Here is a 19,634-nt window from a genome sequence, read left to right on the forward strand (position 1 = left end):
AGACTGACTTGGGGAACACAAAGTATACACGTATTTTACACCAACAGCAATCCGCTATCGGGAAGCCAACGCCGCCTCGTTCTTTTCAGCCAAAATAGTCCTCCTAAAAATAAAAAAAGCTATTTAACATCAGTAACTAGCTACTACCAGGATTTCGGAACGCAGAACACTCACATCATCATCTTCTTCAAATGCATTTGATTCATCATACGGCGACGATTCCGCTCTGTGAAGTGAGTAACTGTTTGAAGCATTTTCCGGTAACTCGTATAGAGGAGGGTGTTGGTCAACTTCGTCCTGAGTTGTAAACTTTGACGCTGTTATTTGAGCCGATATGGACGGTCCTGGCGATTCTGGGGAATATCCTACAGCTATCTGACTTCCTAGATTCCTACTCGGTGTAGGAATCACTCCCTGAACAGCAGTAATTGTCTTAGGGTTCTAGGAACAGTGTTTTCCAATTGTCTTTAGATCTGATTTTAGACTTTTGGTTTAGAAATATTCTCAAACCATGATTATGCTCTGTCTCCTAGCTTGCTGCTCCAACAGGTCCAACTCCACTCTTGAGGTGATAATTGGCGGAGGTAGATGATGTTCGCGGAGGCGTGCCCTGGAAAACCCGTGCGTCTAAGCCAGTTATGAGGTCATAGGGCACGATTCTAACGAACCAGTCTTAATTTCTTTCGGCCTACCTCATGGACTCTCTAAACGATGAATGCCTCTGTATGGTTGTGGTGGGTTGTGCAGGTTGCACTGGTGTCAGTTGGGCTGTCTAAATGGTGATTTCGAAAATGAGGTGCGCGGAACTGACGATGATGCATGCCTGATTTCGAGGTGGATAACTCCTATATTCGTTATTTTCGTGATCACGCCGCTGAGGAAGTACAGGAACAGCTGAATTGCGGTAGTAGTTCGTCGACTCCATACTTTTAAGGCTTAATTTCGTGCAACACATCATAGTATATAACCTAGAGAAGCAACAAAATCATTACAAAATAAATCCATCAACCAAAAATGAACTCACGCGTGTCTATGGAACCACAGCACTAGTCCTACGGCTAATAAAATCACTAAAGCCACTATAGGAATAATAATCCAAAGAATCCATTCATTCCCAGTAGAAGCCGGTTGGATCTGAAGGTGAGTGATGTTACGCAGCTCGTATCATTTGTAATACTACTGAAATTTTATTCCTTACGATCTTGAACCAGAAAGTTGGTACTTAGAGTAAGTCATCACCGACAAGGATATAAATTTCTGTAGTTTTCTGTAGGAAACATGCATATGTGTGGAATGGATAGGGCATATAGGCGGAACTAGCAGCTCTTTTGCGAGCGGGTAAACTTCATGCAACCTACATATGTATTAGGCTGGTTTTGAATTTCAATTCTTCCGCATTTAAAAGAACTGTCTTGGCTGCTGAGCAGCGACTATCATTCCACAAATTAGAAGGCATGCAGTTTATAAGTAAGAAAAAAGGTTAGAATAAGTATAGAAAGGTAAAACTGACAGTAACACTCGAACATGAGTATACCCCTGCATTCGTTTTCTCACATGTCTCGCCCGTAGGACAGGAATCCGCTAGGAGCGGAGAACACCCGTTAACCAGGTCACAGTTGCTCTGCGATGTGCACGGCTTGCATTTCGTTTGGTTACTCTGGTCCTGAATGGAACGGTCAAATCAAGTAGGCATACGCAGGTGAAGGAAAAGAAAACGAACTTGATAAGTGCCTATTTCACAAGTGACACACAACGAAGAAAAAGGAGTACTAGGCGCGACTGGTGTCGGCCGATTTGTATTCACATGGGTACCGACAGGACAATTGACCACTTCACAACCTCTGTATCAAATCCATGAATGGACGAAGGGGAGACGATAACGATAAAATCACCCTATGTCTTTCGATGCTGTTGATACCGTGGTCAAACCCAGCGGGCATTCAACACATCCGGCGAATTGGTTTGTGCTCACCTTGAATTCACTTATAATCCGCAACTAACCACAAAGTGTGGGGAAAACATACCCAGTATGTCCCTCTAGCGCAAGGAACACAACGACCTTCGGCATCAAGTTCTTGGCCGGCTCCACATTTAAACGAGCAATCGGTAGCATTCTTTGCTCCCTGAATCAGTCACGCACTTGTGGAATTCGTCGCAAATTTCCGTAGCGTCTTACAATGAAACCAGTAGTGGTGTCTGCGGCGCATGGTAGACAAGAGACACTTCCTCGTTTCTCCTGGTAAGTTCCCAACGGACAAGGAAGACATTTCCTCAACCACTCATCGTAGTATTCACCAGTATCACAGATTTCTGTATAAATGAATGATAATAAAAAAAACAGAAAGAATGAAATGGTAATGAAATAAAAACTAAAGCCCTGATAGAACTCAGGAAAAAAAGCGCCAAGGACAACTGTATACTCTGAGCCGAACCCACCATGACAAGCATCTTCATTCTTTTGACCTATTAACCCTGACGTAGTAGTGTTTTCAGGACATTTGTTACATTTCTCTAAGGGATCACTTCTTCCTCTATACGTGTCTACGGGACACTCCACACAGTGATCCTCGTCCCAGTAGTGACCAGCAGAGCAGTCCGCTAAAAACGTGAATTTGCAACTTATGTTTTCAAGAATTGTACGACAACAAAACGCACCACAACTTCCTATCTCTTCATTTCGGCTGAAATGTGGATATTTCGCATCACAACTTATATCTTCATTGATTGACAAAGTTGAGTTGGGGAATTCCTTTTCTAGGGAGTTACTGATTGTGTTCTTGAGAAGATCCCTTGTGCTACTAAAGAGTAAATAACCTGCTAAGAACTAGATCGTAAAATACTCGAGAGAAAATCAAAGATGAATGCTCACTTAATATTGACGTAAAAATTAAAATTAAATAGTTGATCACGGATACTCCTGGATTTCCTCTGTGGACTTTGAACATGACAGTTGGGATTGACGAATATCTATGAAATAGAAAAAATACGCCCTATTGACTCTACAAACGGAAGAGACCGAGAAGCAGTCGATATGCATCAAAAGCACACAAAAACACAGAAACAAAGGTGAAACTGTTAACTTACTTGCCCTGTGCAGTTCCCACAATACGGTTCCAAGTCGTTCAGTAGAGAATCCAAAAGACGTTGTCGAATCTACAAAAACCAAACAATTAGATCAATTTCAAAAAAAGTAGATGAATCTTGTAAATTTACAAAGATTTGTTGACTTAACTCGATATTGATTGAGAACTGAAATAAAAGAAATAATGAGTCTCTAACCATTGTACAATTCCCGTAGTCTTCAAGCGTCCCATTTATGTTCTGCGTTGGATAGGTAGTCATACCACAAGAAGGAAAGGAATAGGTACGATTTGTTGGCCAAAAATTCGATCGGTCCCATTGGCCCTGAGGAACAGTACGATTTTAATAAAGAAATCGACTAGCACATGGGAATTTTCGTTGATTATACAATTTGTCCCTCTTTCCGATTTCTGGAACGTTTTAATAGACTGCGGAGCCGAGCAATAACAGTTCTTCTTTTTAAAAGCCCGACTCAGAAACACGAAACCACCTATAAATTCTTCTATTTCAACACTAACTCGTACTTTTGCCCGTGTCTTTCTCGTATCGTACTTTTACACTAGGATGCCGCGATGCAAGCTCGATGACGCAGTGTTCTGCTTAGGTGAAATGATGGATCGTATCATTTATTTACCCAACAGTCTTGATAAACAGACGTAGAGCTAATGGTGTTATGGGATCAATTACTTTTTCCGTACTTTACCAACAGAGATGGCAGACTCCACACATCTCAATCCAGCAGGCTGCACCTATCTATCAAGGAGATTGTCTATCAGGAACAATTAGGTGAAAATAAAAAAGTCACACTAAAAATTTCCAGCAAATCAACATTACTTACCATTATATCACAAACGTAGAACTCCGGATCAGCTCTTGGATAGTACTTATCTATGCAGTCTACTTGTGCTTTCATAATTGCATCCGTGCTATTCACGTTTTCGAATGTGGCATTGCCTTGTAACTAAATACACACTTTTAATTGTTCAGTGCAGTAGCAGTGTAGTAGCACTACGGTCCTACTTGGATATCTGCCTTAGGTATTTCACATTCCACTGGAGAAACAACTACTGAGAATGAACAGAAGGCCAAGTTCCCAGCTGCATCGCTTGCAACATAAACAACACGATAGTAGCCCCTGAACAGTCGACAACTGATCGGTGGGTTCTAGCATAAACATCAGAATAGGGCTTACCATGTAAAAGTTTGTCCACTGCGATAGTTACTCTTGATCGAAACAACTCCAACGTTATCCACGAACATATTCTTTGTGTCCCATTCAACCTTGACAAGTCGACTGGAGGATACGCTACGTATGTCACGGGGACACGATCGCACTAATGGAGGGATTTTGTCTAAATTTTCATTTTCCTAATGATGTGTATAAATATAACATATATGCATGCATCCATATATGGCATATAATAATAATATATTAAGCCTATGTAATACATAAAATCAATAGAAATGAAACGAAATGTCTCAACCTTTTGTATTACAATTGGGTCTTCCTGGCAAACAGTCAGATACATCGCATAGCCCAGGATAAAGCGCCATAACTCCAGGGTTATTTCTTTGAATGGTGGTGAAATCTGACCATCTCAACTGTAAATCTGGATGCTGTAAAGCCATCCAGTCGCGACACTGAAACGCCATTTTCGCCACCTCCACATCGCCGAGATATGAAGTGTAGAGCTGGAATTAGATACTGTGCACGTTCGGCTGATTAGATAAAACTTAGCCGGCTACCTGAACTAGACTGATTTCTCCTCTGAAACGGTTTGTTTCAAGTGGGCTAAGGTATAACTGACATCGAATGTCTGCGCTCACACTAATTTCCTCATAACTAGCGTTAGCCGCGAAAACTCCATCTAGAAATGTGGTCCATGTGGGACGTTCGTTGTACGGATAGTTTGGGCTTCGGACACAAATCTGAAAAGTATAAAACGTGCGTCAATAAAACCAGAAAAGTGTATGCTCGCACGGTCATTTCTCACCGACAAACAGCAACACGAGGATCTAGATGGACCAACTACAACATCTACAAAAATAGATTAGAAAAGGAGAATATGAAAACTAACATGATGCCATGCCATCACAGATATTGGGACAGAAATATGAAAGTTGTTATTGATCGTTACGCCAGTGTTGTCAAGTGATAAAATCGGAGCACTTAAATAAACATATTTTCAACTAAATAAAATAAATCCGAGAAAAAAACCTACCCAGCGGTGGTATTCAACTGCAAATAAGGTGACAGTTGGACATTTCCAGCAACTTGCGACTGAGGTGCGTAGAAAACCCATCCACAAAGTGTAAATTCTCTAGAAGCAAGTCCTTACAGTACTTACATCATTCCAAGAAATCCGCTTGAAACTGCGCTCACAACAACGAAGGATGAGAGAGGGGCTGTAGAAAAGTTATGTCTACTGTCTTTCGCTTTTGAGGAGCACAAAATGCTTGCGAAAGAAAAGTGATTATGTAGACGTTACTTTTAACTGCAGCAAAATAATGAGAACAATGCAACTCGTTCAACAAGAAAAAAAATGCAACTTGTTCTCTGTAAGAAAAAAAGAAGAAATCAAGAAACAATTTGTCGCGACGGTTCTAGATTCTCTAAGTACTAAAGAGCAACAGTTGTTCAAAATCTGATATCTTCTCTTGTTTAATTTATGCTTACAGCGCTCAATGACCAGACCATTAAACGTACGTATTCCGTATTGAAATGATTATCTCACCTCAAAAACGTGGATTGGAAATCTCGTGACACGACTTTCTGAGTCGATGGAAAGCCATTGAAGAAGAGATTGTAAGATGAAGTTTTCTCTGAGAACTTGGAAGTTACTTGTAGTAGAGCAGAAACGTACGAAAAATTAGCATTTACTTGTTTCACAAAACTCTCCAGTATACTCGGGTGGACAAATACAATGTCCTTGAAAATCTGTGTCGTTGAAACAAGTTCCAGAATTGCACGTGATAAAGGCGCATGATCGCTAAACCTCGCAACAGGATTAAAGAAATTTTAAAACAGAAGAAAGTAACTCTCACCCCAAAAATTTCACAGTTAGTTCCAAAAAAATCAACACTGCATTCACAACGCTGTTCATGATTAGTTACCACGCACGTTCCACCATTAAAACATTGCAATGGATTAGGAAACTCATCACACTTTATCTGAACATACGATTCTCCAATATGCATGAAGTTAGTGGCGTCACATCTCGACAAACAGTTCAGTACCCATTCTTCTTCGCAATGAGAACCACCGTATCCCGATGGACATATACATACAGCTCTGTTATCATCCTCCGCACAGGTACCATTGTTTTTGCACTCGAAACCCTCACAGAGATCCTTGACAAAAGAGAGGGTTAGCATTCTCTGCGGGTCAATGTTTTGTCATTGAGCCACTTTACCACATGCGTTTCACACCATTTTCCCGAGTAGTTCGGTTCACATTCACAAACCGCTTCACCATCTCGCTCATGACAAGTGCCACCATGCTGGCATGTCACATTCGCACAAAAGCTCTGAAGGCAAATTTGAGGAGAATCATCGTAAAGTATCCGGAAGGTGGTGATAATATAGCTCTCAAAGAAACTGTCGCGGGAAAATTTAATGGTGTCGCATAAAATTCCGACGAATACCCTCGACGCATTATTTGTACGACAATACATGTCTCAATATTTCCACACGCAGCAATCGATTTGTCAAAATGACCAACAATTTAATCTCACCAATTTCGTCTCGCAGCGGGACCCAGTGAAATATGGCTTACATTTGCAATATAGAGTGTTATTGATCACTGAACATATGCCATCATTCAAACAGTAGTTCTCAGTACACTGCAATCCACAGTAGTTCATGCACATTGTTAGCAAAAATCAACAAGTTAGCGCTTACCAGTACATTCTCACAATGTTCACCAGTACTGTTAGTGGGACACAAGCAACTTGCTCTACCGTCAACTGCAATGCAAGTCCCGCCATTTTCGCAGAAGTATTCCTCACATGGATCCTTGTGGAATAAGTCGTTGATTGGACGAAGAAAAGCGGCAGTATCGATATCGATAGACATCGATAGATCGCACAGAAGCTGTCAATAGGTCACGCTACGTGATAAACTCACCGACACATGAACTTCGCAGTGTTCTCCAGTATATTCAACAGGGCAGTAACACAATGGCTGATGATCTTTTAACACACATGTCCCATCATTCTCACAGCGCCAGTTATCGCAAAGATTGTTGATCGTTTCACAGTTCGTTCCGGTAAAACCTGGAATGTTACGACAGTGTATCCCTTCAATGACTAGTGAACAGTAACAAACGCGAAAGAAAATGATATGATTATCAAAATGCCAAAGGAAAAGTGGAAGAACTATAGAGGACCGGCCGTAATCGAGCGCGAAAGGGAGGAACATATGAAACACTAAGGATAAAATGTGGATACAACACAAGACTAATCACAAGGTCAAGTGAGCAGCAAATTTGTGAGATTTGCAGCAGCATTTATGCACGACACAATTCATTGAAATGTTTTAAAAGTATTCAGAAATAATATCTAGAAAGTTGACTGCATACAGAAGTCGAATTACAGATGCATGGATAATTTATTACCTCAGCCTGGGCGAATACGAACAACACAAAAACCCCATTAAATATACAAATACCTTCTTGACAGCTACATTTGTAGCCTTCGCTGTACAGCTCAATGCAAGATCCGTTGTTTAAACATGGACTATGGACGCAGTACTGTATCTCTCCTCCACACGATTCACCTACATAAAGAAATGAATGGATGGTAATCCTTTAAACATAGAAGTAGACCTAGTACCTCTATATCCATCCTTGCATTCACACAACCTTATGCCTGGAAATTCACCTCGACATCGTCCACCATTCAGACAAGGGTTACAAGTATTACAGAGATCTATTTGTATTTCACAATATGTGCCTGAACGGACTAAAATAAATATGCTATGATTTGGTACGAAAACTTAGTCACCTAGCCATCCCCTGGAACAATCGCACCAAAATCCACCGCTGACGTCTACACAAGTTCCCTGTTGACATGGATCCCAAACCGAACATTTGTCTACTTTCTTCTGCAGAGAAACACCTAGCACATTGAGCACGTGTATAGACCAATTCCACCCACCTGACAGTGCTCCCCTTCGTACCCTGGGGAGCAGCGACAAGAATAGCCACCTTCCGATGGCTCACAAACTCCGTGAACGCAAGTCAGATTAGCACAATGGTCAACGGGTTCACTGCAAACAACGAAGCTTTATATAGATTAGAAAAAAGAGATTTCGGAAAGAGGATGAACCTAATCTATGACAACTACATGAAAGGATTATTTGGAACAAATTTAAAGGAAATTGCTTGAGAGAAAAAAAAATTAGAAGATCGAATGAGAAGAGAGAACGAGGATGTGTTGAAATGAGTGACAGAGGATTAATGCAGATTAAGCAGTAGTATGGATTGATATTGAATGTAGCTGGTACCACAGCGATACCGTTTCTGTCGGTGTCACCCACTGCGCACTCGGTGAAGGTATGCACTGCCCCTCCCCATAGAGCGGTAGACTACTCGGAACTCCTTTCTTTTTCCATGGCTTTTTTCTCTAATTTTTTTTCTTATAACGGTGCAGCAATAGGACTGAGTAGCTGTAGAAAAGTTGTTCTCAACTAGTTTCACTGTTTTGTTTGCTGTTAGAACTCCTAATGTTTTAGGCATTGGTATTCTGTTCCATTTTTTTTTTGGCTATTTGTTCACGGATAGCATCTTTCAGAGTCTTAGCTCTAAGAGAACCTTTTCTCCTCCTATTTAATAGCTTTTTAATGGGAGGGCATCTCCTCAAAGATTTCATTCTGTGGGAGTTAGGTTATTGCTCCTCTTTCGTATAATTGCATATTGTTGACTTTCTTCTAGGATGGATTTTAGAATTTCACTATCTGCGATCACAAAAATAGCTAACCACAGCTACACGAAAAAAATAAAAGAGAAATTCGACTTCTAGAAGCAAACATCTTAGATCTTAACAGCAAAACAAACGATAAAACTAGTGGAAAAGTATTTTGCTTAGACTACTACTGATCCTGTTCGTGGATTATTTTACGAGAAAATGAGTGAAAACGACGAGGAGTAAGAAGAGGTCATTCACCGAGAACGACATGCGTCACCTCGGTAAAACACGTTTCAAGAAGACTGCACTTTCACGTAGAAGACGTACACGTGGTCAACAAAAATGCGACTGTAGATGACATGAGGATCGAAAACACTGAGGTGAGGACATGTGTGCACAGCCGAGTCTATTCATTACGAGAGCATTACGAACTTATACACGAAAAATGAACAAAGCAGAGCGAGATCAGCCCAGTAAGTGTATTCCGCGAGCAACAAAAAGTGTGCAACAGCAGGACTCACCATATCGGGGAACCACACCTAGAGATGTAGTTTCTTTTAACAATGTTATCCTGATTATTCCCACTTTTTGTTCCTTGAGAACTACAATCTTGTCCTACCCAGCCTATAAATTGATCTCACCAATATCACTTTTATCGGAAGCTGTTGCTAAGATGATCCGGACAACAAACCTTCTTCACATTCACAAGAATACCCTAAATCTGAGTCTTTATTTGGGATACATTCACTGTGCAGACTACAAGTATTGTTCTTGCATGCATCTGGTAAACATTTTGCATTTTGTCCACCTATACAGACACACTGATGCCGTACAGCATCGTCTTCTTCGGATAGTATGGGTAGGCAGAGATATGGTGCCTCACAACCCGAACATTCCTCAGACTCTCGCTCACAAAAGAGGCTACCATTAAATCCTGAATAAAAACATTTGCGAGTGTAACTAATTCGCTACATGTATGACTAGAGCAGCATCGCTGATACGTTTGAACTTTACCATTTCCACAACGACACTGTCCGGAACCATTTCGTTCGATGCATTTTCCTCTCCCTGTTGAAGCACAGAAAAAGTGTTCACATGATGACGGCTCGCAAGTTCCGTTTGAAAAATGGAAACCTTAAAGTTTGAAAGGAAAAAAAATCTAATACAAACTCAAGTACATGAGTTCATTTATGAATTACTCAAGATGTGCTACATGAGTCCTATAAACACCTGGTCTGGGTAAATTGCGTACCAAATCAAACAAAAGTAGAGGGCAACGCTGGAAGCTGTAGTGGAACGAAAATCAGAATGATAGACTTTTAGACTCCAGTAGAGGCAACGTAACATAATGCACCTGTGAAGCAGTCACACTTTTTCACACCATTCTCGATGAAACATCTCCCATTAGCGCAATCGTTATGTGTGCAAGCAACAGGATGGTCCTCTTGAACCAATGAACCTGCAATTGCAAAGGTATAGGCAACGTATGTGTAACGCACTATAAATCAAAGAAATAAAAAAAAGAACACATTGTGGACAGCACGGATTTGGTTCTTGTATCCACCATCCCGTAAGCGGCTTACAGACAGCTGTCACGATAGCTTGGTTGGAACCAAAACCACATTTCACCGGAATTTGACGAGGTTTCGAGAATGTATACGACTTGTTCAATGACAGACCACCTACAGAAGTCTAAAAAACTGTTGTAAGCGGGGTTAAAATTACGGAGTCGAATGACGGTGTAGCATCCTACCGCAAGACATTGCATGTAGAGCAGTTTTACGGACGATATCGTTGATGTTCCAGTTTTTTGAATACAAATTCGCAAGAATTTCCCAAAGCTCTCGAGGGACACCTCAATAAACCCAGGTTTCGTGGCTGTCGCCACAACATTGAAATCTTTAGGACGAGGAGTGTGTAATGAAGAGCTCGAATATGTGCCTGGAACAAAATATTCATGATATCCTGAGATTATTTCTATTGCTGATAACGTCGAACTAAACCAATTAAAACTGTTCCAACGAGTCGCTGTATGTGTACGATGATCTTCAACGAGTCACTTTTTGGAACGATAACAGGAGAGATGAGAAACCTCAAGTTACAATAATAGTGAGACACTTCGCCAAAAACTAGGAATAAAAAGAATTTAGACCCACGATTCAGGTAGAAGTGAAGAAAATCCTACCCATGATGAATTGAATCGACTCCACTGCAAAAGAAAACTCCTTTACACGCACGAAAACATTGTTCTCAAGTGGGAACATTTTTAAAATACAAAAATACCATGAATGCTCACATCGGAGGAGTGAAACCAAATGTTTGGTGGTCCTGATACTGTCCATTCTAAAATGAATAAAATGAAAGCGGTTTAGTAATCAGCTAGATGAATTTAGATGAAATGTGTCATTGATGAATATCAAAAAGAGCCTGCTATCAGATCAGCACAAATAGGTTTAAGAAATCTTTGGAAATAGAAACTAAGAACCGAAAAACAGGACTGCCGGAGAAGAGTGAGGATTGCACTCATCGGTGTGGCAATTCAATAGCAATCACAGATGCCATGATTGCAAAAAGCCAGAGCTACACAGAAGTAGGAGAGAAATGATTTTCTCGCTGATTTAGGGGGAAGAAAAAGTTTACAAGAAGATTTATAGTAAACAAAAACCATTTTTGGCAACACCCACTGTAAAATCAAAGCTCTGCGGCTAAATTTAAACGCGTACCTTCATAAGTGACGCCGGAACTGGGGAAATTTGCAGAGAAAGATGTGTTGCAAATTGGTGGTGGGGCGGACCAGACTGCACCAAACATACCTTCTGCAATAATCTACTAACTTCACGAACGTTCAGGATTTTATTTTGTAGTTAGTTTCTCAAACAGCACGATTCTTTTTTTAACACAAGGAAAGAAACCAAGAACAAGGGAACAATTTTTGACAACTAGTTCAAACCTCTGTTACAGGTGATACTACTGGGACCCTCCAAACGACCTCTAATGCATTTGAAATGAAGCGTGTTTCCAACCAGGTTCCTATCTATGTTGTCGCTGGCATAAATCTGTAGTGACTCATCAATAACTTCGTTGAGAACAGGACAATGGAGAGCTAAAAAATCGCACTAATTAATTAGACATATTCAAAAATAAACGGAATAGTAGCATCATAAAGCGTAAATTCCATAAATGAGTGAGCATGATAACAACATCACATCGCGTTCTTTTTTTTTAAATAGCTTTGTAAAAATTTTGCAAGAGTAGGTGACTGTGAAGAATTAAATGATATTCTAAATAGGGAAACAACGATAAACGATGTTTTCGAGTTTTCTGCTTTGCCTTACAACCTATAAAAATTACTGTATTAAAGAAAAGCCTGCCTCTACATATCGGCTTGGATAGCCAACGACCATGGCGACCGCAAATAATTTCTCCTGAACCAATCATAATCTGGCTGGAGTTCCTACACAGGACGTGAGCACGGTCGAAAATGGCGGCCTGACCCGTCTCGGAAATCAAATCTTCACTTCCAAAAACTTTCGCACATGTCTCTAAAAGGCAAATAATGAGGTGGTGTGGAGATACAAAGAAAAAACTAACGTATTTGTTGTTCGATTAGGAAGGACAACTTGTTAACGATGTACAAAATAACGAATGAACAAAGGATTAGACAAATTACAAGGAACTATAAAGGTCCACGAAAATCGATGTATAGATAGAAAATAGAATATTTCATCTTGTACAGAAACCAAGATAGATAAACTATCTCAAGATAGCTGCATGAAAATGCTAACACTTGAAAACTATACCCAGGCAAGGGTTCTTGGGAACTCTCCAAACACCATACGAGCAACGTGCTCTGAACTCCACAAAAAGATGATCGGACACGTTGCATAAAAATGTCGCTGACTCGGTATGCCTTAAAACTGGGAAAATAGTGGTGATACCGGCTGCTCGTGTGCAATTAGAACACATACCTGTAGTAGTCTTTCTGATCAACAGTAACCCATCCTTCGCCCTGAATCAAATCTCTATACGCACACATACTCCCTGGAAATTCCCACATCTTGCACTATCGTTACATTGCAAACGGTAACTCATTTTTACACTTACAGATGCAAGATACTCCGCTAATTAAGTAGCGCCTGTCTACATTAGTTTGATTGGTGTAGAGGATTTTCCCCGGAGGGCACACGCAAGTGTATCCGCCAGGGAGGTTTTTACATACAGCATCCGGGTCGCACATGTGATTACGACCATTACACTCGTTGATATCTGAAAGAACCATTTTGCTCATTCTTAACTCTCATCTCTTTCACCTTAGAAGCAAATATGAACGAAACAGAATGCGATACACATTAAAATTCAAATCAAACTCTTGACTGCATCCTTATAAACATCAAAAAATTTGACATCTCAGTTTAAGAATGTCCTCTAATTCAAAATGAGGCATCAAATTTGTTGATAAGGAAGGAATCAAGGATTTCATTTGAGTTGCAATGCCGTCGGCACTCACTATCGCCGCTGTTTTTTTTTGTGATGAAAGAGATGAAATGAAAGAAGCAAGAATTGTCATCCTTTATCAAGTTACAATTGAAAAATGAAATATGAACGACTACTGAAACTCATGGAATAAGTTTGCAAATGCGGCAAGATAATAGAGAGAGATGGATATATTGTCGAAAAAGGAGGCAGTCTTCACCCCGGAGCTCACCAGTACATGTAGCATTATAAAATGTCCAATCCTTTCCTCTGCACACCGGTTGCGACATAATTTCGTAACCTTTCGAACAAACTATAGAACCGTATTCACCATCGTTGTAATACTGTTTGTTGAAAAATCCATTATTCACAAGATAAGCAGGACAGACTGGCTCTGTAAAGGAAAAAACTAGCTCCGGTAAATAAATCCCCCAACAAAATTAAGTGGCTCACTGTCGAAATTAAAATTAAAGTCATTCCACACGTAAGAATCAGATGTCGAATAACAAATACGGAAAGGATTTATTGGCCCTGGCAGTGGTGGAGGGATGTAAAACGCGGACGTCAAAGCAGTCCAAGTCTCGTTTCCAGTTAAATTACGAAGTTGAACACCGCGATAGTAAGGATCTGGATCAGCACACCTGCCAACTAAAGAAGAGAGCAGCTACGGCAAGGAAAAAAGTTACGGATCAATAAGTGGACAATTTTCTCACTTGTGCAGAGGGGCGGTGGTGTCCACTCGCCATTTTCGCAAATCGCTACGGAGGCAGTTCTTACAAAGCCAAAATTGCATCCGTAGAACAATTCCGTACCAATGTTGTACGATGAATTCGAAAAAAGGGGCACCACTGAAGTAACGAAGCCATTCTGGATCACCGGAAGAGGACAGAAAGTCCGTGAATTTTCTGAAAAGAAGTGGGTGGGCTGAGTATACCACAAATCAGTAAAAGTGATACAGGCGTATGTTCAAACTTACTAGAAGTTTACATTAAACTCACTTTAACCCTCCAATTTCTTCAAATTCCTACAGTTATCATTTCAAATAGTCTTTTAGGTTTATTTGCCCTCCTTCTCAAAATATTCGGAAGTTTTAATCTACCACAGCAAAACACAGCTTTTTCAAAAGAAAATAGTTCTTTTTCGAGGACACCAATACTACGACCCCACTTCGAACGTCACGTTTTATTCGAAGGCAGATGCTTTTTTCTTTTTCGCAGTTTTTGTTTTCTTCTAAGCTATTTCTTAGAATCGTCACTATCTTCTAAGAAAATAGGTTGAAAACGAAGATCTGGTAATCACGAAGGAGGTAAAACAAACATTTCAAAGGAAATGAACTGAGGAAGGGCGAGATCGTGGAGAAATGGGCTAGATTCCAAATGTCAGGCTTGTGTACGGCACGAGTGAATACAAATAGAAGAGCTCCTACCGTCGAGAAATCTCTGACAAAAAAAATGAGTTAAACCACTTCCTATTAAAGGTTCTCTTGGGTTACACAAACCATCATACGAGTATCCTCATCCACTAAAAGTTCCCGAACTTTAATCAGTTGGATCAGCTTTAATCAAAAACAGAGATCTGCTCATTCCCTGACACAATTCTATGTCGATGAAGGGGCTGAAGAGTAGCAGAGGAATAACATGTGTGGAGAGCAAGATTTCAAAAAAAAAAAAAAAAACCTAGTTCTCAGCGAAAAGGAAGTTGATTCCTGCGGGCAGGACATAGAATTGTGTCAGGCTGAATTATCACTGGAGTGGAATGGGTAAAATAGAGAATAGAAATGAATATTGCCTGCGACCACTACGACGTCAGTTTGATCCAAGCAAACTCCAATTGATACTCGTGCCTTGTATTGGTAAGCATCAAATCAAAACAAAAACTTAGATAATATTAAAAATAATTTGATGATGGAACAATATATTGGCATACATGCAAACTTCCTAAAAAATCTCTATTTGATGAGATGCTGATGACGTAAGCCTTCACATCATAACATTTCCTAACTATATGCAGAAGTTTCCCCACTAGAATTATCTCAACATATCTCGAGTTAGACTTGTATCACTGAAAGAGCTAGCAAACTGAAAGAGAGCTCGAGCAACATGTCATCGTATCTTCCGAATCCCCCCAGGATTCCTCAACAACATCTAAATCCTCTGTTGCCTTTACTTATATTTTCTAAACTGAACTACGAAATCTTTCCCAAAAGGGATTTTTTTTTGGAAACTGTATTGACGTGAAGGGTAGGAGATGGTCGCGGTGAACACAATGTTTGCAATTTCACGTAACTACCTCGATATCACACTTTTGGTTTCATTTGCCAATTAATTTCAATTTTAGTGTAACTGGTTTATCAGAACGATACATAAGAACAAGTAAGATATCCCGATCGTATATATGCCAATATCCATGAATAAACCTCACCTTTCATGTAATAATACATGGAGAATCCCTTTGCGGTCCCGTGCACTCCACTAGAAAACTGTACTTTTAGTGAATTTGACCTGGAGACATACGAGAATGGAGTGCTGATATTCACGACCGACAGTTTCCCATCAGTTTCTTCAACAATAAGGATGTCATCGGCTGTCAACTGGACTTCCTCCACCTGGTTGGGAAAAAATCTGATATTTCTTACTAGTTTTGGCGATTAATTGGAATTTACTTACATTAAGAGTTACCACTTGACCATGTGGAGCAATAATTTCCCATTTGCAAAATGTTCTTTCGTCATAGTTTTGCGGATAATTCGGTGAGACGATCCGTCCTTTTGGTGACGTCATAGTAATATCACGACAACCATAATTTGACATGATGAGATTGCTACTCTGAATATGACTTGACAATTAGTATACAGATCCTTGGATTAATCTTTGCACATAATTTACCCGCATAGCTATTGCCGTCTTATTCTTTTCATCTGATCCGTCGCCACAATCGATGACACCGTCCATAACAGCGCTCTTTGGAACACAACGAGAGTTGTCGTTACAGCGAAATTCACCTGGACATGGATAATAGTCCAGTGGTAATTTCTAGAAGTTCAGCGTACAACAACATAACAGATGATGTGCGTCAGCTCACTTTCTAGGCATGCGAATGTTTCGCATAACACGGGCAACAGCTCGCTGCAGTTGAACATCCGCCAGCCGACGCTTCGCTCCGACAACAGGTCCAAAGCCACGCATTTTTCTCCGGATTCCCCGTGTTGAGGTTGATCGAAGGCCCATATAGGATTGTAGATGCTCGTTTCCACAAACTCCCAACTTATTTGAAGCTCATTGGGGTTTTCTGAACCTCGTAGGCCTAAAAAGACGGTATCGGAAGAAATCATGCCTTTAGGGTGGATAAAATAAAATAGCGCTCTAGGCAATCCTCTAGGGGACACAGAATATGATCAAGAGCGCGTTGGAGGATAGCAGGATTTAAAGGCATTTTGGGTTTTTTTTTTTTATGGGGGGTGTGTTTTGGGGGGGGGGGGGTTTTTTTTTTTTTTTCCCTTCTTCGAAAAAGGCCGAAAGATGCGGCTTCGAGCGTTCCGGGGCGCTATTTTCTACAACGAGTTCGATTGGAGCGCGCCAGCCTTGTGCACGCGCCGCATTTTCCGGGCGGTTTTTTACGGCAATTAGGAAGAAATGGACGGAATCAGCCTACTCATAATCTACGACCTCGCATAGGCATAACCCACCTGAAACCGGCACCACCCCAGATTCGTGGGGTGATGTCTTTAAGCCTTTGTATCCAGTTTGACGTGAAATTTGAAGAATTACTCGTTTTCGAGAAGCAACTATTCTTCACAACGGATTCTCCCCAACATCTCTGGAGGTGGAACCACCTCGTCGCTATGCACCATGCTAAGTGAGTGCCCATCCCCGGCACCATAAACGGTTAAAGTGGTGGTTTCAGCGAAGAAAGAACAAGGTCATTGTGATGAGTTGCGTTTCTTGTTCAATCGCATTGTTGTTCTACTAAGTACTGTATATCACTTAAAATTCAATAAATAATAATAATTACCTGTCCAATAAACATTACGCGGTATAGAATTCAAGAGTGATCGGGCGATTAACCAGTTTTGAAGTTTTGTACCGTAACTGTAGCTGAATCTGCAACTGTTGACGTTGTTACGAATCATCTATCAATGAAAATATGTTTAATTCACTCACACATAGTTTCTGCACATTTGATTCCCATCATACCATGTTTGATTTTTATTAAGAAATGGAAAGAAACACGATGTTCCAGCTTGTTTCCACCCTAAACAGTAATGGATCGACTTTTAAGGACAATTTCTGATACGGCCATAGCTAACCAGGATATCCTAATTCACATGTGAGATTGACATCACCAATATTCCACGAATATGGATAAGGATCGGATAATGCTTGTAATATGTATGTTAGGACCACTAAGGTCACACGCATTCAGCAAATTTGCGAATATTTTCTGAAAATAGCTTGAACCATTGATTTAAAAAAATTATACAATACTAGCAGATAAAATATTGAAAACAGAGCTTTTCTTTGAGAGAATAAAAAAAGAAAAGAATAAAAATAAAAATAACATAAATGGTGGCGTAGCTATGGGAACAAATCTCAAAAATTTCTCAGATGAGAGGAATCTAGAAAATTCAATAATTTCCTCCTAAAAAGTAGGTGTTATGCGTAATTTTTTTCACTAATCAAACGTATACAGCATAAGGCGTCTACAGGAGAACGATTATGACAATATTTTGAATTTTTTCGACGGAAAACATATTCTACCTAAAAATCGGTATTAATAAATTAGTAGAAATTTAAGAAAATTAGAAAGAAGAGAGGATAAAAAAAAATTTAGCAAATGTCGACATGCTAAAAAATTTCAGAAATGGAGCACAGAAGCTATGGTTTCAAGAAAAACACACGAAGTCCGATTTAATTATCAAGAACGCCCTTATCGCAGCCGAGACTTTAGCAAAGACTCGCTGGAAGTCGATCGATAACGGGGTTTTCAGTGAGACGTAATAACTCGTTTCCTTAAACATTTGTACAGATGACAGTGTGCATAGGCCGTTAAGGTCACTGAGGTCCTAAAATCACTTTAAAAGAGGAGGAAGAGGAGAAATTATAGGAATTATGAGCATTTGATGCTTGTCCCAGTCGTGTGCGGGTGTGTGTTCTCGAGTGAGAGGACCACTTATGACCGTTGTTATCTTCCAGAGCAAATAAATGAGAATAGCGGGGGAAATAGTGAAACGCATACTTAGTGTTCTCTTTTTTCAGAAGCAATGATTAAGAAATGCGAGGAATTCGTTGACTAATCCTATGTTAACAGAACACTTAATCACTTACAACAGCTCCTCAAACCGGAGGTATTACAGAGATCTCAGCTGGGCAAATGGGTTGAATTTTCGAAAGAAAACCTTTTGGTTCCTGACATTGAGGTCAATGGAGGGTTCTACTTAGGTTTTAGCGGCAACTGGACGTTAATCTTCAATCGTTAACAATATCTTACAATTTTTTTTTGCAAAATCGATATTCCTAGTCGATATTTCTAAAATCACACACTTAGAATCCACATCGATCCCTAAGAGTCTAAGTCTCACTTTGGCCTTCTTACTCATCCAACTTTTTATACAAGTGTCAAAACGACATGAAGCACGGACAGTTGCGCAAGCGACTGCTCTCGAAGCGGAGCGGTTGCGATCGTGAGAGGATCCTCGCTACCCCCACCTACATACTGCCTCTCCATATCTGCAGTTCCCCACAGTTCGCCATGGTCCCACCCCGATTCCAACCGCTTTCTCCACCGCACCCCTTCGAGCGCTGCCGCTTACGCGACTGTCCGTGCTTCATGTTGTTTTGACTCGACTATAGATAATAGTAGACTATTTATGGATGTGATTGCTGACATTTGAAATTACCACAATTTCCTCTCTAGTTTTTGGTGAGACATACATAGAAACGACATGAACTACTCCGGAGCTGCGTAAACGGCTGCGGCGCGGTGGAAATGGCGGTCGGAATCGAAGTGAGACCATCGCAAACTGCAGCGAAGAACTGCCTCAAGCGCTGCCGCTTACGCAACTGCATCGTATTTCATGTCTTTTTGATCTTACTGTATCATCGAGAGAATAACAAATTAGAGCATATCCGGAATATTTCTCCTTTTTTTCTCCTTGAAAAGTCCCCGAAAGATTCC

General features: G+C 40.4%; 1 protein-coding gene across 2 annotated transcripts; it reads right to left on the minus strand.

Annotated features, from left to right (window-relative positions):
• Positions 1-85: 85 nt before the first annotated feature.
• Positions 86-17,878, minus strand: RB195_004078 (uncharacterized protein; the record flags this gene model as incomplete). 2 transcript variants are annotated; one of them, XM_064178645.1, is made up of 61 exons in its annotated part: positions 86-103; positions 175-414; positions 511-610; positions 693-772; positions 824-968; positions 1,025-1,134; positions 1,511-1,663; positions 1,721-1,841; positions 1,893-1,972; positions 2,025-2,123; positions 2,177-2,310; positions 2,437-2,598; positions 2,656-2,798; positions 2,870-2,967; positions 3,085-3,153; positions 3,280-3,405; positions 3,920-4,042; positions 4,102-4,216; positions 4,274-4,433; positions 4,566-4,773; positions 4,828-5,010; positions 5,160-5,250; positions 5,304-5,402; positions 5,817-5,904; positions 5,963-6,071; positions 6,127-6,252; positions 6,319-6,432; positions 6,495-6,608; positions 6,816-6,923; positions 6,982-7,095; positions 7,207-7,355; positions 7,750-7,857; positions 7,914-8,033; positions 8,085-8,184; positions 8,238-8,349; positions 9,509-9,611; positions 9,679-9,702; positions 9,796-9,921; positions 10,002-10,121; positions 10,342-10,446; positions 10,517-10,679; positions 10,741-10,928; positions 10,991-11,079; positions 11,144-11,196; positions 11,284-11,330; positions 11,711-11,803; positions 11,938-12,090; positions 12,359-12,529; positions 12,788-12,897; positions 12,956-13,028; positions 13,092-13,253; positions 13,693-13,854; positions 13,914-14,108; positions 14,174-14,365; positions 15,882-16,065; positions 16,127-16,285; positions 16,346-16,461; positions 16,542-16,763; positions 17,472-17,560; positions 17,621-17,711; positions 17,767-17,878. In XM_064178645.1, 61 exons carry the CDS (start codon positions 17,876-17,878, stop codon positions 86-88), a joined length of 7,521 nt encoding a protein of 2,506 aa, XP_064033054.1. The 2 variants fall into 2 exon arrangements, with proteins under 2 accessions (XP_064033054.1, XP_064033053.1); XM_064178644.1 differs by lacking the exons at positions 10,991-11,079; positions 11,144-11,196; positions 11,284-11,330; positions 12,359-12,529 and having other exon boundaries at positions 9,679-9,921; positions 13,914-14,101; positions 15,974-16,065.
• Positions 17,879-19,634: the final 1,756 nt, after the last annotated feature.

Source organism: Necator americanus, chromosome I (genome assembly GCF_031761385.1).
Source record: "Necator americanus strain Aroian chromosome I, whole genome shotgun sequence".
Lineage (NCBI taxonomy): Eukaryota > Metazoa > Nematoda > Chromadorea > Rhabditida > Ancylostomatidae > Necator > Necator americanus.